The sequence below is a fragment of the Dendrobates tinctorius genome, unplaced genomic scaffold (genome assembly GCF_039654945.1).
Source record: "Dendrobates tinctorius isolate UK_male_01 unplaced genomic scaffold, ASM3965494v1 ptg000013l, whole genome shotgun sequence".
Lineage (NCBI taxonomy): Eukaryota > Metazoa > Chordata > Amphibia > Anura > Dendrobatidae > Dendrobates > Dendrobates tinctorius.
The window spans coordinates 18,729,421-18,749,500 of NW_027361681.1; the positions used below are offsets into that span (position 1 = coordinate 18,729,421).

A 20,080-nucleotide genomic window follows, 5' to 3' on the forward strand; every position below is an offset into this window, starting at 1 on the left:
TGGTTGGAGCTAAGATCTGCAGCTCTGGGGGCTTCTGTGTGACCCCGTGGAATAACAGCAGCTTCCTATGGGGTCCTGCCAACCCCTCCGCACTCAGCAGGGCTCCAGTATATTAAAAGGGATCTGAACTGTTACCCATACATAGGCACTTTGTTATAAAATGCACCTTTTTTGCATTGTTCTCATGTTCTCAGAATGCAGCCTGCAGTGTAAAGAATGGAGGTTTTCAGTCTGGCTGCTCCTGGCATCCTGGGCCCGGAATCTTATTGGGATCCTTGGTCGCTCCATAGACCCCGCAATGTCATAACGTTACATAGGCCTCATTATTAGTCAGGACGTTGTGAGGCCTAGGGAGCTGCTAGCATGTCCTAGAGATACCGGACCGATGATGCCGGCCGCGAGAGTGCAGTCCGGAGGTCTGAAAAGGGCACTGCAAATTTATCAAGCGGAGTTCATGATTTTGAGGAATTGCTATACAATTGCTTTTCGTACCTTGCACTTCCAGACTGTAGGTGACTGATGCATTTCCTGCGAGGTTGGACGCCAGACAGGTGTAATATCCACTATCCATCACTCGCAGCTCGGACAGTCGGAGCGTCCAGGACGAAAGCAAGTAATGTCTGTAACGAGAGGGAGCAGAGAACACGACACGTGATTATTCCGCCAGCAGAGCTGCCGCTCTAATATCCCTCCCGCAGGTCCAAGCACCTGCCCAGGTCTACACGGGAAGTAAGGTGACTGTATGTATCTTAGTACAAGATATATATTGCAATTACACGGGTTGTCTATTTTGGAGTCATCTACTGAACTGGCAAATAGAAGGACCCTCATAAAAATGTTTTTAATAAATAAGGCACTAACATTGGGATGTACGCCTATATTCTACTGGGATACAGCCTGCAGTGTAAAGAATAGAGGTTGCATCATGGTTGCCATGGTGACTTCATTCAGTTTGCTACTGTATTGATCCAATTTGTCATTGTGCTTCTTAGAAAATGTATCAATGTATGTAAAATAGAGTACGTGTCCAATATAGTGCGCATGGATGTAGCCATGGCAACAAGAAAGAAAACCTCCATACTTTACACTGCAGCTAGAAAATATAGTCAAATAAGTTTATGTAACACAGAGACTTCTCTTCTGATTGTGTCACTAGATAACTAGATGTAAAGAATGTAAAATCCCTCTAACTGCATATAATGTGATACAGGGCCAGGAGTGGGGGATTTAGGGGACAACACAAATCATAGGAATTCTAGGACCCGGGGGGGTGACCCATGAGCCGTATTCCCTGGACACTGAGATTAGTCCGGAATATCCGTGAACTCCCTTCTCAAGCAGAAGACGCACACGCTGGAGATCAGTGTCCTGTGCGTTGGCTGCTGTGTATACACTATATACTACATGGTATGTAGGGCTGAGATGTTCTGGGGCTGGAGCGTAATCTGTCTACTGTAGAGATGTAGCAGAGCAGAGTTTCTCCATAAAACTACTTGTAACCCTAATAAATGATCACAAAGCACAATCCCGGCTATGCTACATCTGGATATTAGATGTGGAGCAGTGTCAGGCCAAATTATTAAGAGTAGACCACATCCAGGCCATTTGATTTTTCTTGCTGGAATGGAAGAAAAGATATTCTGAATCATCTAAAATGTCACAGTAATCCATTTCCATGCCAGAATATCAGACTTTCCAGATGATGCTGTGGCGCCCCCAGGAGTATGGCCGCCACAGTGGCTTTGCCTTCCTCCAGGGAGGGTAATGCCAGGCTTGGAGGCAATGACGGGTCTCTCTCGCAGTCAATCTATGCATGCAACACAGTTCCACTCCAGGCCAGCAGGGGGAGCTCTGAACCGGAATTAAGGGGAGGAGTGCTCTCTGAGGGCCAAGAGGAAGGAGTGGTTAGTTAGTCTGCGGGGGGTGAAGTGTGCAGACGTGTGGAAGGAGCGCTGAGATAGAGCTAAGAGGAAGAGCTCATCTCCCATAAGAGCGCATGAACTGGAGCCTGGTCTCCACGGCTGTATGGACACTGATGGTCCTACAGCAGACACCACAGGAGTAGAAGGCTGTAAATGCAATACTCCCATCTAAGACTTGAGGGCACAACAGCAACACGGATAGTGAGCCGGGACTTAGGAGTGAGGAGTCCCTGGAACAGGCTACAGTTGTCTGCCGTACAAGTAGAATTCTTGGGAACATCTGACAGGAGGAACTTCAGTGTAACTCAGTACTGGAGATTCCTCAAGTAAGCTGAGAGAGAATCCCTGAGTTGCTTCCAGGCTAGCCTGCTCCGGTACCATCTGTAATCAGGACCCTGGACTGCATTTACCAAATAAAGGTACAGAAATTGCACCCCGCTGTGTCTTGTCTGCTTCCTACTTTTCCGGCACCGCTACATCCCCGTGCCAACCACATCTACACTGCCCTGGGACTACAGCTTCACCTGTGGGGAGCTTTTACATCTTTTCTGCAACATTCCACCAGTCCCAGCGGATCTGCATGCAGTGTCGGCTTAACACCTCTCTTGCCGAACACCACAGGTGGCGTCACGAGCTATTCCATTCACTACATTCTACCATTCAATTTCCCCCATTAATTGGGCACCCAGGGCCACCTGTTATGATGAGTCACCGAAGGAGGAAAAAACAAAATACCAGCTAAGTCCAGAAAAACCAGAGAGGTTGGCAGCTATCGGATTGCAGACCCCTGAACCTATCCACAACAACTAGCAGTAGCCGTGGGGGGTTCCTACGGTGCCCTAGACCCCTCGATCACAGCCGGAGAACTACATAGCCTAAAGACAGAAAGGGGAAAAACTAAACTGCCCCAGAGCAGACCCCAAAGCAATAGGCAGCCCCCAACATATAATGACGGTGAAGCAAGACTATATCAGCACTCAGGTATATTCTGAAGACAGAGCAAAAGATCAACAGATCAGAGACAAAAATGGAATTCAGCTCACCCCCGGCCGGGGATGGCAGAACTTCCAAAAAACAAGGCAAAGCAAAAACAAAACTGAAGAGTACAAAGCAGAGCAGAAAAACTTAGCTTTGAGATGCAGGAATCAGACTGGTCTCCAAGAATCCAGCAGGAAAATCACCAGCAAGGAAGAAGGGCGTCGGCAGCCTTATATCCAGTCCTCAATTCCAGCCACCCAGTCATCATCTAGCTGCCCAGGTGTTTGGTAATCAGTCTCACTACCTTCCTTCACTAGAGGAGGGAGTTCATCAGACCTCAATGGTGAAGGGAAAAATGAACTCACAACAGCCACCGCTGCTGTGACACATCCCGCCGACACCGGCCTGGTACCAAGTACCCCACAGCCCTGGGAGGGCGACCCAACTTGGCGTCACGAACAGGATTACGGAGCCCGGTATCCATGAGTCCTGTGTGCCATAGACTGTGCTTGTGAAAAAGACTGTGTGAAATTGGCGCCAATTGCCGCCATTGCCGCGCTGCTTGGCGCGCGCGGGAAGGAAAAGGGGTAGGCCTTTGTGGGCAGAGCCTGCCACAGAGCGCGACGAAGTGAAGTGCCGCGTGGGAAGAGAGGACAGCGCGAGAAGGGGAGGAGCTGAGTCCTACAGCCCGGAGCGTCGGGCCTGCGAAGCGGCTGCCGGTGAGCTCACACAACCCCCGGCCCTGGCTAACGTTAACTAGGGGGGAAGAGAATGTCTGTGCCAAGCAGCAATGTAGCAGCGGACGCCGTCGCCAACCCCTCAGCGCCGCAAGGGGGAGCACCCGCCGCAGCGGTCCCCATAATGCCGCTGTCTATTCCCTACCTTCCGTGAGCGGCCTGGCTACCCCAGTACTCGGGTGAGTCGCATACCCTGAGTGAATTCAAAGAGAGACTGTGCAATTTGTTTAAAGTATACCCTCTGTCTTAAAGCCAGAAAGTGAACATCCTCATTAGCCAGCTAACGGGTGCAGCACAGAGAGAGGTGAAAGCCTGGCAGGACACTGATAAAGAGACTGTTGTAAAGATCCTGGCTAAGCTGAGAAGCACCTTTGACATGCGCACTGCAGCTGAAAGCAAGATGAGCTTCTTTGGCTGTAAACAGAAAGCGCAGGACAGTATAAGGGACTATGCTCTCAACCTGCAGGAGGCGCTGTGAGCCGTTAAGCAAGTTGATCCTGACAGTGTGAAGGAGGAAGATAAACTGTTAAAAGAGCAGTTCATTGAAGGACTTCTATCCAGTACACACAGAGGACAGTTGCGCATCATAACCCTGCAAGACCCTGACCTGGACTTTGCTGATTTTAAGGACAGGGCTATATGGGTACTGCAGGAACCCACTGACAGCCGTCCAGCGCCCCTGGGGAGCCCAGCGATCACCTACCACCAGGAAGCAACGTCTTTCCCTTTCATCCCTGTGGAGGCTGATGCACAGACTCTGGATAAAGATCCAACTGAAGAGCTGCGTCTTCAGGTCCAGGAGTAGACCAAAGGAATGGCTGCGCTTACTAAAACTGTGCAGTCTCTGCAAGTGTCCTCAAAGGAAAAGATCCAGCTGGCTTCCAGTCCAGAGGATGTCCAGTGGCTCCGGAGGAGGAGAGCTCCGCCACTCCGAGGGAGGAACAACGATCACTATGACCAGGACGGACGTCCCATCTGTCGTCGCTGTTATAAGGCAGGTCATCTTGCAAGATTCTGTCCTTTAAACAAGCAACCCCTGGGGTAGAGGGCTAACCCCCAGGAATAGGATCCCCAGGCCCAAAGAACTGAGAGCCAAGTATGTTGGAGGGAGACCAATCCTCCCTGTGGTGATTGATGGCATCCCCATGTACGCTTTGCTGGACACTGGCTCCCAGGTGACCACTATGCCATACATTCTTTACAAGAGGTATTGGGCTGATTCTGAACTTACCCGTGGCTCAACTGATGAACTGACAGTAGTTGCCAGTAATGGTCAGTCTTTGCCACAGATTGGATGTAAAGAGATTACTGTTTAAGTGGGTCGGGTAGAGCTAAAATCTCAAGGTCTGATAGTTCTGGATATTGATCGACGTGAATGTAATCCCATAATGACTCTTGGTACAAATGTAATTGAAAATTGTCTTTCCGAGGTTATTGTCTTGTTGCAACAGGTGGCTGAGACTGCTGGTTCCAGTGAACAACAAGTCCTGCAGAAAGAGATCAGAGCCCTGATGCAAAGACAACAGGTAGAACTCTCTGGCGGAGAAATTGGCAGTGTCAGAGTGAGTGATCCCTTCCCCATTGCAATACCCCCCCAGATGTGAAATGTTGATTTGGTGTCGGGCAGCTATAGGTCTCAGAGGGAGGGATTACCAGGCATTGGTAGAACCAGTATACTCCGATAGCAGGCCCACTGTCCTGACAGCCAGAGGGGTGGTTGATGTACGAAAAGGGAAAGTACCTGTAAAACTCTTGAATTGTGGGGAGGAGGAGGCCACAGTACCTCGGTACGCCACAGTTGCTAAGCTGCTCACTGTTAATAACAACTCATTCCAGGCAGCAAAGCCCTTGGTCTCATCCGACCAGGTGGAGAACAATGGCTCTGGAAAGCAGCCAGAGGAGTGGTGTCAGCAACTGCAGGTGGGAACTGACTCTACGCCCTCATACCAGAAAAATGGGGTTTTCAGAGTGACACAAGAGTATGAGCGGGTATTCAGCAAACACCCACTAGATTTGGGGCAGGCAAAAGGGGTTCAGCATCATATCCCCACTGGAGATCATCCACCCATTAAGGAAAGGTACCGGCCTATACCCCCAACACAATACCAATGTGCTAAGAGTATGTTGAGAGAGATGAAGGAAGCTGGGGTTATCAGAGACATTTGTAGCCCATGGGCAGCTCCCATAGTTTTTGTAAAGAAAAAAGATGGTACCATGAGAATGTGTGTTGATTACAGGAAAATTAGCAGCATTACACATAAAGACGCCTACCCATTACCTAGAATTGAGGAATCATTAGCTTCACTTAAAACTGCTAACTACTTTTCCACCTTAGATCTCACTAGTGAGTATTGGCAGGTTCCTGTGGCAGAGGCAGACAAGGAGAAAACAGCATTTACCACCCCAATGGGTGTCTGTGAGTTCAACTATATGCCATTCGGACTCTGCACCACTCCAGGAACATTTCAACGGCTGATGGAGTGCTGCCTGGGACACATGAACTTTGAGACGGTCCTGTTGTACCTGGATGATGTCATTGTTTTCTCCAAAACCTATGGAGATCATCTGGAACACCTGGCTGAAGTGTTTGAAGCTTTGTCCAATTTTGGCCTGAAGGTGAAGCCTTCCTTCCTGAAGCCCAAGGTACAGTACCTCGGTCATGTGGTCAGTGCAGAAGGTGTGGCACCAGATCCTGACAAGGTTACAGTCATCCGGGACTGGCCGAAGCCCAGCAACCTCCATGAAGTACGCCAATTCCTTGGACTACCAAAGATTCATCAATGCCTTTACTGAAATAGCCACCCCTATGCAAAATCTTCTGGTGGGGCAGTCCAAGAAGACCAAACAGAAAAATTCCACCTTTGAATGGACTGAAGAGTTGGAGAGATCCTTCACTCGGCTGAAGATGGCTCTCACAGGTGACGAAGCTCTGGCCTACCCAGATTATGACAAACCCTTTGTGCTGTACACTGATGCCAGCAATGTGGGACTAGGAGCAGTACTGTCGCAGGTACAGAATGGAAAAGAAAGAGTGATCTCCTAAGCCAGCAGGAAGCTGCGTCCCACTGAAAGGAACCCTGACAACTACAGTTCTTTCAAGCTGGAGTTCCTTGCCATAGTCTGGGCTGTCACCAAAAGGTTCAAACATTACCTAGCCTCCGCCAAGTTTACTATCTTCAACAATCCGTTGACCCACTTGGAAACTGCAAAGCTAGGTGCACTGGAGCAGCGATGGATGGCTTGGCTATCTAACTATGAATTCACCATCAAGTACCGAGCAGGGCACAAGAATGCCAATGCTGACGCGCTCTCCAGGATGCCTAATCTGCCTGATGCAGGAGAAGACCCTGAGGCTCTTGGAGAAATAGAGCTACCTCCCTTCCACGGCCAATTGCGGCCCAACGTGCCCAGGGAGTGAGAAACCGACGGTCTGGCTTGAAGGAGGTCACCCTGAATCCATTGCCTCATCATAACTGGGCAGAAACGCAAGATAGTGACCCTGCAGTTCCCCTGGTGAAGGAGCTACTGTCACAAGCTGACTCACGCCCAGCAGTTGTGGAAGGAGAGAGGCCGGCTGTTCATCTATGAAGGAAAGCTGTGTCGGAGGAGTATCGATGCCCGCACTCATGAGCTGGTCTGGCAGGTGATAGTCCCTGAGAGAGAGGCATCAATGGTCCTGGAAGCATACCACAATGGAGCTGGACACTTCGGATGGAAGAAGTTGGAAGCCTTGCTCCGGGAGAGGTTCTACTGGGCTGGTTTGAGGAAAGCCATTGAGAGGTGGTTCCGGGAGTGTGGACAATGTAACCTGCGCAGAAAGGATCAAAACAGCCAGAGAGCTCCTCTGCAGCCAATCATCACCAAACAGCCACTTGAGTTGGTAGCCCTGGACCATGTGAAGCTGGTTCCAAACCGGTCAGGCTACATCTATGCTCTTACCATCGTGGACCACTACTCAAGATTCCTGGTAGCTGTGCCTGTCAAAGATCAAACGGCCAGGACAGCAGCCAGAGCATTCCAACAGCACTTTTGTAGACCACATGGGTATCCTGAAAGAGTGCTTACAGATCAAGGTCCAGCTTTCGAGGCAGAAGTGTTCCAGGAATTCTGTAACTTGTATGGTTGTAAGAAGATCCGGACAACACCGTACCACCCACAGACCAATGGCATGTGTGAGAAGATGAACCAGGTAGTGATTGACCTACCTGAAGACTTTGCCCTTGGAGGAGAGAAATCTTTGGCCAGAGAAGTTGCCAGATCTGGTGGACCTCTACAACCATATTCCAGTGAATTCCACCAACTGTACCCCAGCCTACTTAATGAGAGCAAGACCTGGTAAACTGCCTATTGATTTGGACATGAGAGTCCTTACGCCTGAAGTAACGTCACCAGACGCTGACTGGGATACAGAAAGACAACAACAGTACAGAAGAGTTCAAGAATGCGTGGAAAAAAGAGTCTAGCTCAAGCAAGACAAAAGCAGGAGAAGCTTTACAATCAAAATGCACCTGCCGTTCTGTTGTCGCCGGGAGAACAAGTTCTCAAGAGGAAAAGAAGATTGCACAAATTGGATGATCAATGGGAAGCTGAACCTTATTGTAACGGCGGCGGTCGTGCCCGCTGCCGTTCCCCCAGCACCGGGTCCCCCCGCGGCTGCTACTTACCCGGCCCGTCGCGTGCCGCCGCCGCCTCCTCCTCTCTTCAGCTCACGCGCGCCTCCCCTCTCCTCCTGCTCACGCGCGCCTCGCCTCCCTGGTCTCCCGACGGCTGCTGGCCCGCACATGCACATTAGGTCGCCCGCCCGCCAGCAGGGGATATATCAGGCGTCTCCCATAAGGGGAGGACGCCTGATTATTGTGTGTGCCTACCTGCTCTAATTTGGCCGCCTATAGCTTGTCTATAGGTCTTCCTTGTCTTGTGCACTTCCTAGTCCCAGTCTTGCTGTCCCTGGTATTGTTGTTGTCCTGTCTCCCTGCCCGTCCTCTGTCCGGGTGCCACTGCCTACGTCCCCCGGTACCCTGTCTCTGTTCCATCCTCCAGTGTCTGCTCAGTTCCCTGTCCTGTACTCCTGCCACTGTCTGTCAGTCGTCCGTGCTTTCTCCTCTCTCCTCCTGCACAGAGTCCCGTCCCTTGGTAAACCTCTAAAGCCTGTAGTCATTCCAGTCCCTCGAGCCGCCCCTCTAGGTTCCAGCTGTCGCGGTGTCTGACCCCCCGTGGACCTGCCCCTAATGGTCCCTGTATAGGGGTCGGTTCCACCTGGAGCGCTCGTCCCGGGGGCCTCAGTTCCGCGACCCAGAGGGTCCCCTCTCGGACGCAGTCCATACCCCTGAAGCGTCAGAGTATAATCCGGCCATGGACCCCACTGGAGCCGCGGCCGCTACGCAGAAAGAATTACTTTTTTTACGGGAAAACCAGACCCGCGTTATGTCCTTTATGAAGTCCATGGACACCCGGCTTTCCGCCCTTCAAACTGCCGACCCAGGGCATGCTCCCATATTAGCAGGTCTCCAGCAGGAGCTAGCGCAGGAGCTAGCGCAGCAGCGCGACGCCCAGTCCCACATCTTAAACTACATGGCGTCCGCCGATGACCGCCTACTGTCCCTACAGTCCTCGGCGGCTGCCTCGGTTCAACCCCGGGATCCAGCATCTCACCCCCCACCTCGCCTGGGAAAACCCCCCAGGTATAGCGGGGATCCTAAGCTATGCCGGGGCTTCCTGAACCAGTGCAGACTGCACTTTGAGCTGTTACCCCAGCAATACCCCTCTGACCGTGCCAAGGTGGCATTTATTGTGTCCCACCTTGAGGGAGAGGCTTTGGCCTGGGTGAATCCTTTGTGGGAGAGGGATCATCCTGTGGTCTCTAGTATCCAAAATTTTCTTGACACGTTCCGCAAGGTGTTTGACGAGCCTGGGCGGTTGGCTTCTAATACTGAGGCTCTGTTTAACCTACGTCAGGGTTCGCTCACCGTGGGACAGTATGCCATCCGCTTCCGGACACTGTCTTCGGAACTTGGGTGGAATAATGAGGCCCTGGTGGGAGCCTTCTGGAGGGGCCTTTCTGGCAAAATAAAGGATGAGCTTGCTGGTCGGGATACCCCCACCACTCTAGAGGACCTCATATCCCTTGCCACCCGTATTGATCTCCGGTTCCTAGAACGTTCTCGGGAAGTAGCCAGGGAGAAGAGACCCTTTAGGCTCTATCAAGCCCCTATTCCGCATTCCTCAGCACCCTCTACCAGTTCCGCCCCTGAGCCCATGCAGGTTGACCGTATAAGATTGTCTGAGCAACGGCGCAGGGAGAGGATGACGGAGCGCCTTTGTCTGTATTGCGGCGGAGCCAATCATTTTCTGCGGCCCTCTCTTTTGAGACCGGGAAACGCCTCCACCAAGGCCAGGTAAGAGAGGCCTCCCTAGGTGACCCTAATTCCTCTCTTCCCCTTACCATTTCTACTTTGATTATGCTAGGTCGGGAGCGTAGATCTGTGGAGGCGTATGTGGACTCGGGTGCGGCTGGTAATTTAATTCGGCTAGAGGTGGTGGACAAGTTTCAGACTCCGGTGGTTACCTTGGAAAACCCACGTGCGATTTCCTCTGTGGATGGCAGACCACTTCCGGAACTTATCACCATGGTTACTGCCGAAGTGGAATTCCGAGTGGGAGCTCTTCATCAGAAGATAGCTTTCTATGTCCTCCCCAACTTGTCTCATGCCGTTCTCCTTGGCTTACCCTGGCTCAGGTTGCATGAACCGGTTCTGGACTGGCGCTCTGGGGAGATTCTGCGCTGGGGTCATACTTCCCAGGAAAGCTGTCTGTTGTCGGTGGTCCGTCCTCACCCGCCTCAGGAGCCAATCGACCTTTCAGGACTTCCGGGTCCATATCACGCGTATGCCGACGTCTTCAGTAAGAAGGAAGCAGATTCCTTGCCGCCACACCGTTTTTTTGACTGTCCCATCGAGTTGATTCCAGGAGCCACCCCCCCTAGGGGGAGAACGTACCCCCTGTCTCCAGCAGAAACCTCGGCCATGACAGAGTACATTCAGGAAAATTTGGCCAAGGGTTTCATCCGAAAATCTTCTTCTCCTGCTGGCGCGGGCTTTTTCTTTGTCCGAAAGAAAGACGGATCCCTCAGGCCATGCATTGATTATCGAGGGCTGAACAATATCACTGTTAAAAATCGGTATCCTCTTCCGCTGATCCCAGAGCTCTTCGACCAGCTGAGGGGGGCCCGGCTCTTTACCAAATTGGATCTGCGAGGAGCCTATAATTTGATCCGAATCCGCGCTGGGGACGAGTGGAAAACAGCTTTCAATACTCGCGATGGCCATTATGAATATTTGGTCATGCCGTTTGGACTCTGCAATGCCCCGGCAGTCTTCCAGGAATTCGTCAACGAGGTTTTTCGGGATTTACTGTACTCCTGTGTTGTGGTGTATCTAGATGATATTCTCATCTTCTCACCCGATCTATCCTCGCATCGAAGAAGTGTTCGCCTGGTCTTGCAACGTCTTCGGGAGAATCATCTCTATGCGAAATTGGAGAAATGCCTGTTTGAGCAAACCTCATTGCCTTTCCTGGGCTACCTTATCACTGATTCCGGTCTGGAGATGGATCCCGAGAAGCTCTCTGCCGTCCTCAAATGACCTCGTCCTGTCGGTGTGAAAGCCATTCAGCGCTTCCTGGGATTCGCAAATTATTACAGACAGTTTATTCCCCACTTTTCCTCCGTGACCAAACCCATCACGGCCCTGACCCGTAAAGGAACTTGTCACGATCAAGTGTGTCAGGTCGCAGATGATGCCGCAAGGCGAACCCATAACACACGTGACCCTGGATACACCGCCTCCAGTACGGCGAATTTAAATAATAAGGGGGGAACCTGGGTAACTTTAACAATGGTGGGCCCTGCGATAGGGAATGGGGACATGGAGACCTCCTAAGCTCCCCCGAGCCAGTGTCCCTGCACTCCTAACATTCCCTATACAGGCTCCGCGCCTGTCGCCGCACGCGTGCCTCAAAATCCTGGCTCGCCCTGCGCCTAAACCCTCACTAGGGACTAGGACGGTGCGGAGACTAATCCCACCACTGCACTAACAACACACATGAGGAAAGAGACAATACAGGGGAAACACCACTTAGCTTTGCTCTGTTGCGTACGCTCCTAGCAACAGAGCCCACCACCTGTGTGCATCTTCTCCTCCACCCTGATCCATCACCATAACTGGATCCATCACCATCGTGCAGCCTGGGAGCAGAGTCCATCACCACTTGCAGCAGTCCAGTACACAGAGTCCCAAGATGAGTCCAGCCTCTGCCAAGAATCCAAGCATGCTCGAGTCCAGTTCTCAGCAACCAAGTCGCGCATGCCGAGTGCAACTCTCTTCCTAGTCGCCACTCCTCCAAGCCATGCACGCACTTCCAGCCGACACCATAAACTGCGACTCCACCAGGCCATGCCAGTCCTTCCTGCAGACACCATTAGCTGGCACTCGTTCTCTCTGGCTGACTGCGCAGGACTCCTATCGAGCTCCATCCTTCCACCAGGCTCTCCAACAACTCAGCAAGAAATAAATGAATGAATATCACCAGCATTGAGTGAACACCCTGAGACCCATTTATAGAGTGTCACACCTGAACCATAATTAAGTGCAACCTAACCTAAGGTACAATACCACTAACCACCACCGGGGACAGTCAAAACACCTTTGAACTTAACCAAAGTAAAAAAAGTTCACTTAGTGCTTTTAATACCGCCAGATCCAACACTGGATCATGACAGTACCCCCTCCTTAATGAGGGGCCTCTGGACCCTCAAGACCACCCCTCATTAGGGAAACACCTACAGCGGGGACGCCCAGACCCCGAGTTCACCCCACCATTACCTGACACTTCAGGTTTATGACAAACACCGCTGATATTGGCAATATGTGTTCCTTTTGGAGGCACCAATCATCTCCACAGCGCCGACCTGGGGAACGAGTTTATGTATGTATATGTTTGCTCAGAGCTGATCAGACTCCACAATACATTTCCACAAGATGTTTTTTAGTGGGCACCCATACACGCTCGTTCACACACAGGTCAGGACCTGAACGTTTATTGCACACATACATTTGTCATAACTTGGTGAACTCACTCTGGACTTGACAGAGGCGTCCCCCTGAGTCACCACACTCACACCCCCACTATTCACCAAGGGACACACCCTCCAACCCTTTCACCATGAGGACTGCGCCTCCAGGGTTGGCTAATGGAGAGGGTAGAGATTTGTCCCTACTCCCCCGCAGCACACCCGCTGCACACACCAGGAGGAGAAGGCGACCGGGAAATGGAGGAAATATACTCTCGCTGGTCGCCTCCACACGACCAGGAGGGCGGCTTCTTCGATGGTATGAAGATTTGGCGTAAAACCCCGCGGACTATCACACCAGTCAGCTCACCACAGGGGCGTACCCCTTCACCTCGGGGAATACCAGGCAGCTCCGTGGGGCACCATTCCTCCCACCTGCCTGGGTGCGCCCGCCTGCATGAACCAGTCCCGCTCCCCAGCAGCGACTCTAGGGGGTTTTAGTACCATAGCCACAGGAATATGGAGGAAAATATATACACTCGCTGGTCGCCTCCACACGACCAGGAGGGGCGGCATCGAAGATTTGGCATGAGCCCCGCGGACTATACACCAATCTGCTCCCTACAGGGACGTACCCCTTCACCTCGGGGAATACCAGGCAGCTCCGTGGGGCACCATTCCTCCCACCTGCCTGGGTGCGTCCCCTGTATGAGCAAGTCCCGCTCCCCAGCAGCGACTACACACCTAGTCTGCTCACCACAGGGATGTACCCCTTCACCTCGGGGAATACCAGGCAGCTCCGTGGGGCACCATTCCTCCCACCTGCCTGGGTACCTCCCCGTGCATGAGCAAGTCCCGCTCCCCAGCAGCGACTCTAGGGGCTTTTGCCAGACCGCAGCCGCCATTTTTGTTTCTCTGGCTATCTGAGCAGAGGCCCCAGACCCTGATAACTGCTGCTGCAGCGGCTCTAACACACCATGCCGCTCCCCACTCTCCTCAGTAAGGCCTGGCAGCAATTACCACAGGTCTCCACATGGCCGAAGCTCACCAGAAAAAAAAAAACTGTACGGCTGGTGATAATGTCACGATCACGTGTGTCAGGTCGCAGATGATGCCGCAAGGCGAACCCATAACACACGTGACCCTGGATACACCGCCTCCAGTACGGCGAATTTAAATAATAAGGGGGGAACCTGGGTAACTTTAACAATGGTGGGCCCTGTGATAGGGAATGGGGACATGGAGACCTCCTAAGCTCCCCTGAGCCAGTGTCCCTGCACTCCTAACATTCCCTATACAGGCTCCGCGCCTGTCGCCGCACGCGTGCCTCAAAACCCTGGCTCGCCCTGCGCCTAAACCCTCACTAGGGACTAGGACGGTGCAGAGACTAATCCCACCACTGCACTAACAACACACATGAGGAAAGAGACAATACAGGGGAAACACCACTTAGCTTTGCTCTGTTGCGTACGCTCCTAGCAACAGAGCCCACCACCTGTGTGCATCTTCTCCTCCACCCTGATCCATCACCATAACTGGATCCATCACCATCGTGCAGCCTGGGAGCAGAGTCCATCACCACTTGCAGCTGTCCGGTACACAGAGTCCCAAGATGAGTCCAGCCTCTGCCAAGAATCCAAGCATGCTCGAGTCCAGTTCTCTTCAACCAAGTCGCGCATGCCGAGTGCAACTCTCTTCCTAGTCGCCACTCCTCCAAGCCATGCACGCACTTCCAGCCGACACCATAAACTGCGACTCCACCAGGCCATGCCAGTCCTTCCTGCAGACACCATTAGCTGCCACTCGTTCTCTCTGGCTGACTGCGCAGGACTCCTATCCAGCTCCATCCTTCCACCAGGCTCTCCAACAACTCAGAAAGAAATAAATGAATGAATATCACCAGCAGTGAGTGAACACCCTGAGACCCATTTATAGAGTGTCACACCTGAACCATAATTAAGTGCAACCTAACCTTAGGTGCAATACCACTAACCACCACCGGGGACAGTCAAAACACCTTTGAACTTAACCAAAGTAAAAAAAGTTCACTTTGTGCTTTTAATACCGCCAGATCCAACACTGGATCATGACAGAACTAAATCGAACTCCTGGCCTCCTGAGGCAGAAGACGCCTTCCTTGCTTTGAAACGCTCCTTTGCGTCTGCACCAATCTTGCATCGCCCTGTAGCTAGCAGGCCGTTCATCCTAGAGGTGGATGCCTCCTCCACCGGGGCTGGGGCAGTACTTTCCCAGCGGGCATCATCCGGACGTCTGGTTCCCTGTGGGTTTTTTTCCAAATCCTTTTCCTCTGCTGAGTGTAACTACTCAATCGGAGATCGGGAGTTGCTCGCTATAAAGATGGCGCTGGAGGAATGGCGATATGTGCTCGAGGGGGCGGTTCATCCCTTTATTATTTTCACTGACCACAAAAACTTAGCCTATCTTCAGTCCGCTCAAAGACTCAACGCCAGGCAAGCTAGATGGTCGCTGTACTTTTCCCGCTTCGATTTCCAGCTCCATTTTCGACCCGGGAATAGGAACACCAAGGCGGATGCCCTCTCTAGGTCTCAGCAATCACCAGAATTGGAGGAGGATCCATCATATGTCATTGAGCCTACGAAAATCATCACCGTGGCTCCCGTGAGCCTCTTTACCCTTCCGCCCGGCAGAACCTTCGTTCCACAGAGCAGAAGACTGGAGGTACTACGTTGGGGGCACTCGTCTAAGATTGGAGGACATGTCGGGACCAAAAAGACCCGCTTGCTTCTCTCCCGCTACTATTGGTGGCCCTCTCTTCGACAGGACGTGAAAGATTTTGTAGCATCCTGTACTACTTGTGCGCAGAACAAGGTGTCTAGGAATCTGCCCGCTGGTCTTCTTCACCTGCTACCTGTTCCAGAGGTGCCTTGGCGGCAAATTGCCATGGATTTCGTGACAGATCAGCCTTCCTCTGCTGGGTGTACTACTATCCTTGTGGTAGCAGATCGCTTCTCCAAGATGGCCCATTTCATCCCATTACCCGGCTTGCCTTCGGCTCCTAAGTTGGCCGAGATCTTCGTCCATCAGATCTTCAAGCTGCATGGACTCCCTCAACGGATCGTATCCGATCGAGGTGTGCAGTTTACCTCTCGTTTCTGGAGGGCCCTCTGTTGGCTCATGGGTACATCTTTGGATTTCTCCTCTGCCTACCACCCTCAGACCAACGGGCAAGTGGAACGAGTCAATCAAGTTCTGACGTCCTTCCTGCGTCACTTTTCCAACGCCCACCAGGACAACTGGGTCTCACTTCTTCCCTGGGCAGAATTTCCTCACAATAATCATCCTAATGAGTCCACCTCCAAGTCACCGTTTTTTGTGGTTACAGGTCAGAACCCTGGCGTCCCGCTGCCCATTTCCACGTCTTCGGGGGTTCCTGCGGCAGATGCTCTCACCGCTGACTTTTCGCAAGTCTGGAAAGAGACCAGGGAAGCTCTCGTGAACTCCAGTGCCCGGATGAAAAAACATGCAGACAAAAGACGGAGAGACCTTCCACCTTACCATCCAGGTGACAGTCTGGCTTTCAACCAAAAACATCCGTCTGAAAGTCCCCTTGTACAAGTTGAGCCCTCGGTACATCGGGCCGTTTGAAGTACTTGGACGCATCAACGATGCTGCATACAAATTGAGATTGCCGGCTTCACTCCGGGTTCCTAACGCCTTTCATGTCTCGCTCCTTAAACCTGTCATTCTCAATCGGTTCTGTCCTGCTCCTATCTCTTCTCCTCAGCCAATGGGGGACGATAGCGTCCTCGGGAGAATGTAAATGCCCCACAAATTCTGAAAAAGTTTTTAGCCAATCTCAGAAGGGGGAGATGTAAGGAGGGGGGTACTGTAACGGCGGCGGTCGTGCCCGCCGCCGTTCCCCCAGCACCGGGTCCCCCCGCGGCTGCTACTTACACGGCCCGTCGCGTGCCACCGCCTCCTCCTCTCTTCAGCTCACGCGCGCCTCCCCTCTCCTCCTGCTCACGCGCGCCTCGCCTCCCTGGTCTCCTGACGGCTGCTGGCCCGCACATACGCATTAGGTCGCGGCCGCACGGCCATCGGTTTGTTTAACCCTGCGGTGGGCGGCGACCAATTAGTGGTCAGCCAATCGCCCGCCAGCAGGGGATATATCAGGCGTCTCCCATAAGGGGAGGACGCCTGATTATTGTGTGTGCCTACCTGCTCTAATTTGGCCGCCTATAGCTTGTCTATAGGTCTTCCTTGTCTTGTGCACTTCCTAGTCCCAGTCTTGCTGTCCCTGCTATTGTTGTTGTCCTGTCTCCCTGCCCGTCCTCTGTCCTGTCTGTCCGGGTGCCACTGCCTACGTCCCCCGGTACCCTGTCTCTGTTCCATCCTCCAGTGTCTGCTCAGTTCCCTGTCCTGTACTCCTGCCACTGTCTGTCAGTAATCTGTGCTTTCTCCTCTCTCCTCCTTTACAGAGTCCCGTCCCTTGGTAAACCTCTAAAGCCTGTAGTCATTCCAGTCCCTCGAGCCGCCCCTCTAGGTTCCAGCTGTCGCGGTGTCTGACCCCCTGTGGACCTGCCCCTAACGGTCCCTGTATAGGGGTCGGTTCCACCTGGTGCGCTCGTCCCGGGGGCCTCAGTTCCGCGACCCAGAGGGTCCACTCTCGGACGCAGTCCATACCCCTGAAGCGTCACACTTATACCATTCTGCCCTCAAACTTTGATAATACCAAGGTATGCCTTATTAGCAAAGATGGAGGAGAAACCTCAGCAGCAATATCAAGAGATAACCTGAAACTATGTCCTGACCTGTTAAGGGAAAGAGTAGAAGAACCAGATAACATCCAATCCATAGAGGAAGAAGAGAAGGTCAGCACAATACTTGGAGAATTCCCTGCAAATTGGACTAAAGTAAATGATGCTATAGTGGTGCCAGTGTTGACATTTCCCCAATTTTTAGTACAGGAAGACGTGATTCCAGAAAACCCTGAAGATCAGGAAAATCAGGCAGCAGATGCTACCCCAGCAGTGGAGACAGAGAACCCTCGCCATGCCAGTAGTGAATCTGACATGCCCATAGCGACTCTAAGAACACGTAGACATGTACCACCCAGTTCACATACTACACAGGTAGTTAGAACCAGACAATCAGTAAGGGCCATTACGACACCAGTGTTACGCAGATCTACTTGTATCACCCAAGGCATACTACCAGTTATATTGCGCATATAACTGTCCAATATAATTGAGTATTGTAACTGTTAACCTGTCTGTAAATATGTAACTGTTTAAGCTTTTGTACCTACAGGTAACCTGTAAGACCTTCCTTTAAATTTTCCAGTTTTTTCCCTTGTTTATGGACATTGGACCACAGGACTGCGTGTGGTTAAAAACTTTCCTTGTAAATAGTTCACCATTTGCCCAGGAATGGACCATGGACATTGATGCTTGGACTTATCATCATAGGACCATTTCTAAAGCACTTGGTTTTTGTAACTTTTTCATTTTTAAATCTTGTACAAATATTATTGTTTAACTGTTTATATGTTTCATGTTTTGTTTCAGGAGTGCTTACTTGCACTTTGGGGGTATGTGGCGCCCCCAGGAGTATGGCCGCCACAGTGGCTCTGCCTTGCTCCAGGGAGGGTAATGCCAGGCTTGGAGGCAATGACGGGTCTCTCTCGCAGTCAATCTATGCATGCAACACAGTTCCACTCCAGGCCAGCAGGGGAAGCTCTGAACCGGAATTAAGGGGAGGAGTGCTCTCTGAGGGCCAAGAGGAAGGAGTGGTTAGTTAGTCTGCGGGGGGTGAAGTGTGCAGACGTGTGGAAGGAGTGTGGAGATAGAGCTGAGAGGAAGAGCTCATCTCCGGTAAGAGTGCATGAACTGGAGCCTGGTCTCCACGGCTGTATGGACACTGATGGTCCTACAGCAGACACCAGAGGAGTAGAAGGCTGTAAATGCAATACTCCCATCTAAGACTTGAGGGCACAACAGCAACACGAATCGTGAGCCGGGACTTAGGAGTGAGGAGTCCCTGGAACAGGCTACAGTTGTCTGCCGTACAAGTAGAGTTCTTGGGAGCATCTGACAGGAGGAACTTCAGTGTAACTCAGTACTGGAGATTCCTCAAGTAAGCGCTGGGAAGGAGACTGCACAGCCCATCTGCTGAGAGAGAATCCCTGAGTTGCTTCCAGGCTAGCCTGCTCCGGTACCATCTGTAATCAGGACCCTGGACTGCATTTACCAAGTAAAGGTACAGAAATTGCACCCCGCTGTGTCTTGTCTGCTTCCTACCTTTCCGGCACCGCTACATCCCCATGCCAACCACATCTACACTGCCCTGGGACTACAGCTTCACCTGTGGGAAGCTTTTACATCTTTGCTGCACCATACCACCAGTCCCAGCGGATCTGCATGCAGCGTCGGCTTAACACCTCTCTTGCCGAACACCACAGGTGGCGTCACAAACTATTCCATTCACTACATTCTACCATTCAATTTCCCCCATTAATTGGGCGCCCAGGGCCACGTACCAGGTCACCGCTGCTGTGACTCATCCCGCCGACACCGGCCCGGTACCGAGTACCCCACAGCCCTGGGAGGGCAACCCAATGCCTCATTGCCGCAATGTTCCTATTTGTTGTGCTCCATTATACCTGAGCATGAATGGGTTAAGCCCGCCAGTGATCGCCGGCATAAATAAATTATATTATTGCCAGATCAAAGCATCCGGCGGGATCCAGATGTCAGACTGAACGTTGTGACCGCTGCCGGCACCTGGAAATAAGACGAATCTGCAGATGACGTTGTACCTGGGGCAGATTCACAATATATGGCGGTAAGTCTGGGAATTTGAGGGGCTCACGGTGGGGCAAGGGGTTGTCGGCAGGAGCCCGATGACACTGTGGGGCCACCGGAGCGACCGCTACTCTCGTCTGTATCAGCTTGCAGAAGGAGACAATGCAGTTAAACCCTAAGCGCCCTGCGCCCCAATCTCACGGCCTACCTCCCCACTCTCACGCCCTATCCCCCACTCTCGTGTTCTGCCCCCACTCTCACGCTCTGCCCCCCACTCTCCACTCTATATGATGCCGGTCACATTAGGCCTATGGGCACATGGCATCAGTGCACCAGCACAAGTGGCAACGTTACCACACTGATGCGTCGTAACTATTTTCTTTATTTTCTGGGTCACTATTGCTTTTTTGTGGGGTGGAATCACAGAGCATTATTACTTTTGGTGGGGCACTATTGGGAGCATTATTACTCTTTCAACCAGATCATTTTTTATTGTGAAAAATATCAGATATATTCACATTTTGATTTTGTTTTTTTGGATTTTTTTTAAACAGTCAAAACTAAGTACAACAAACACAAATAAAAAAAAAA

General features: G+C 51.9%; 1 protein-coding gene across 2 annotated transcripts in view; it reads right to left on the bottom strand.

The window, feature by feature from the left end:
* HMCN2 (hemicentin 2) overlaps positions 1–20,080 on the bottom strand; it is a 192,247-nt gene that overhangs the window by 73,803 nt on the left and 98,364 nt on the right. For both annotated transcript variants that reach the window (XM_073559478.1, XM_073559477.1), the window contains exon 23: positions 493–620. In XM_073559478.1, the coding sequence (XP_073415579.1) occupies positions 493–620 (128 nt within the window). The remainder of the gene's footprint in view (positions 1–492; positions 621–20,080) is intronic.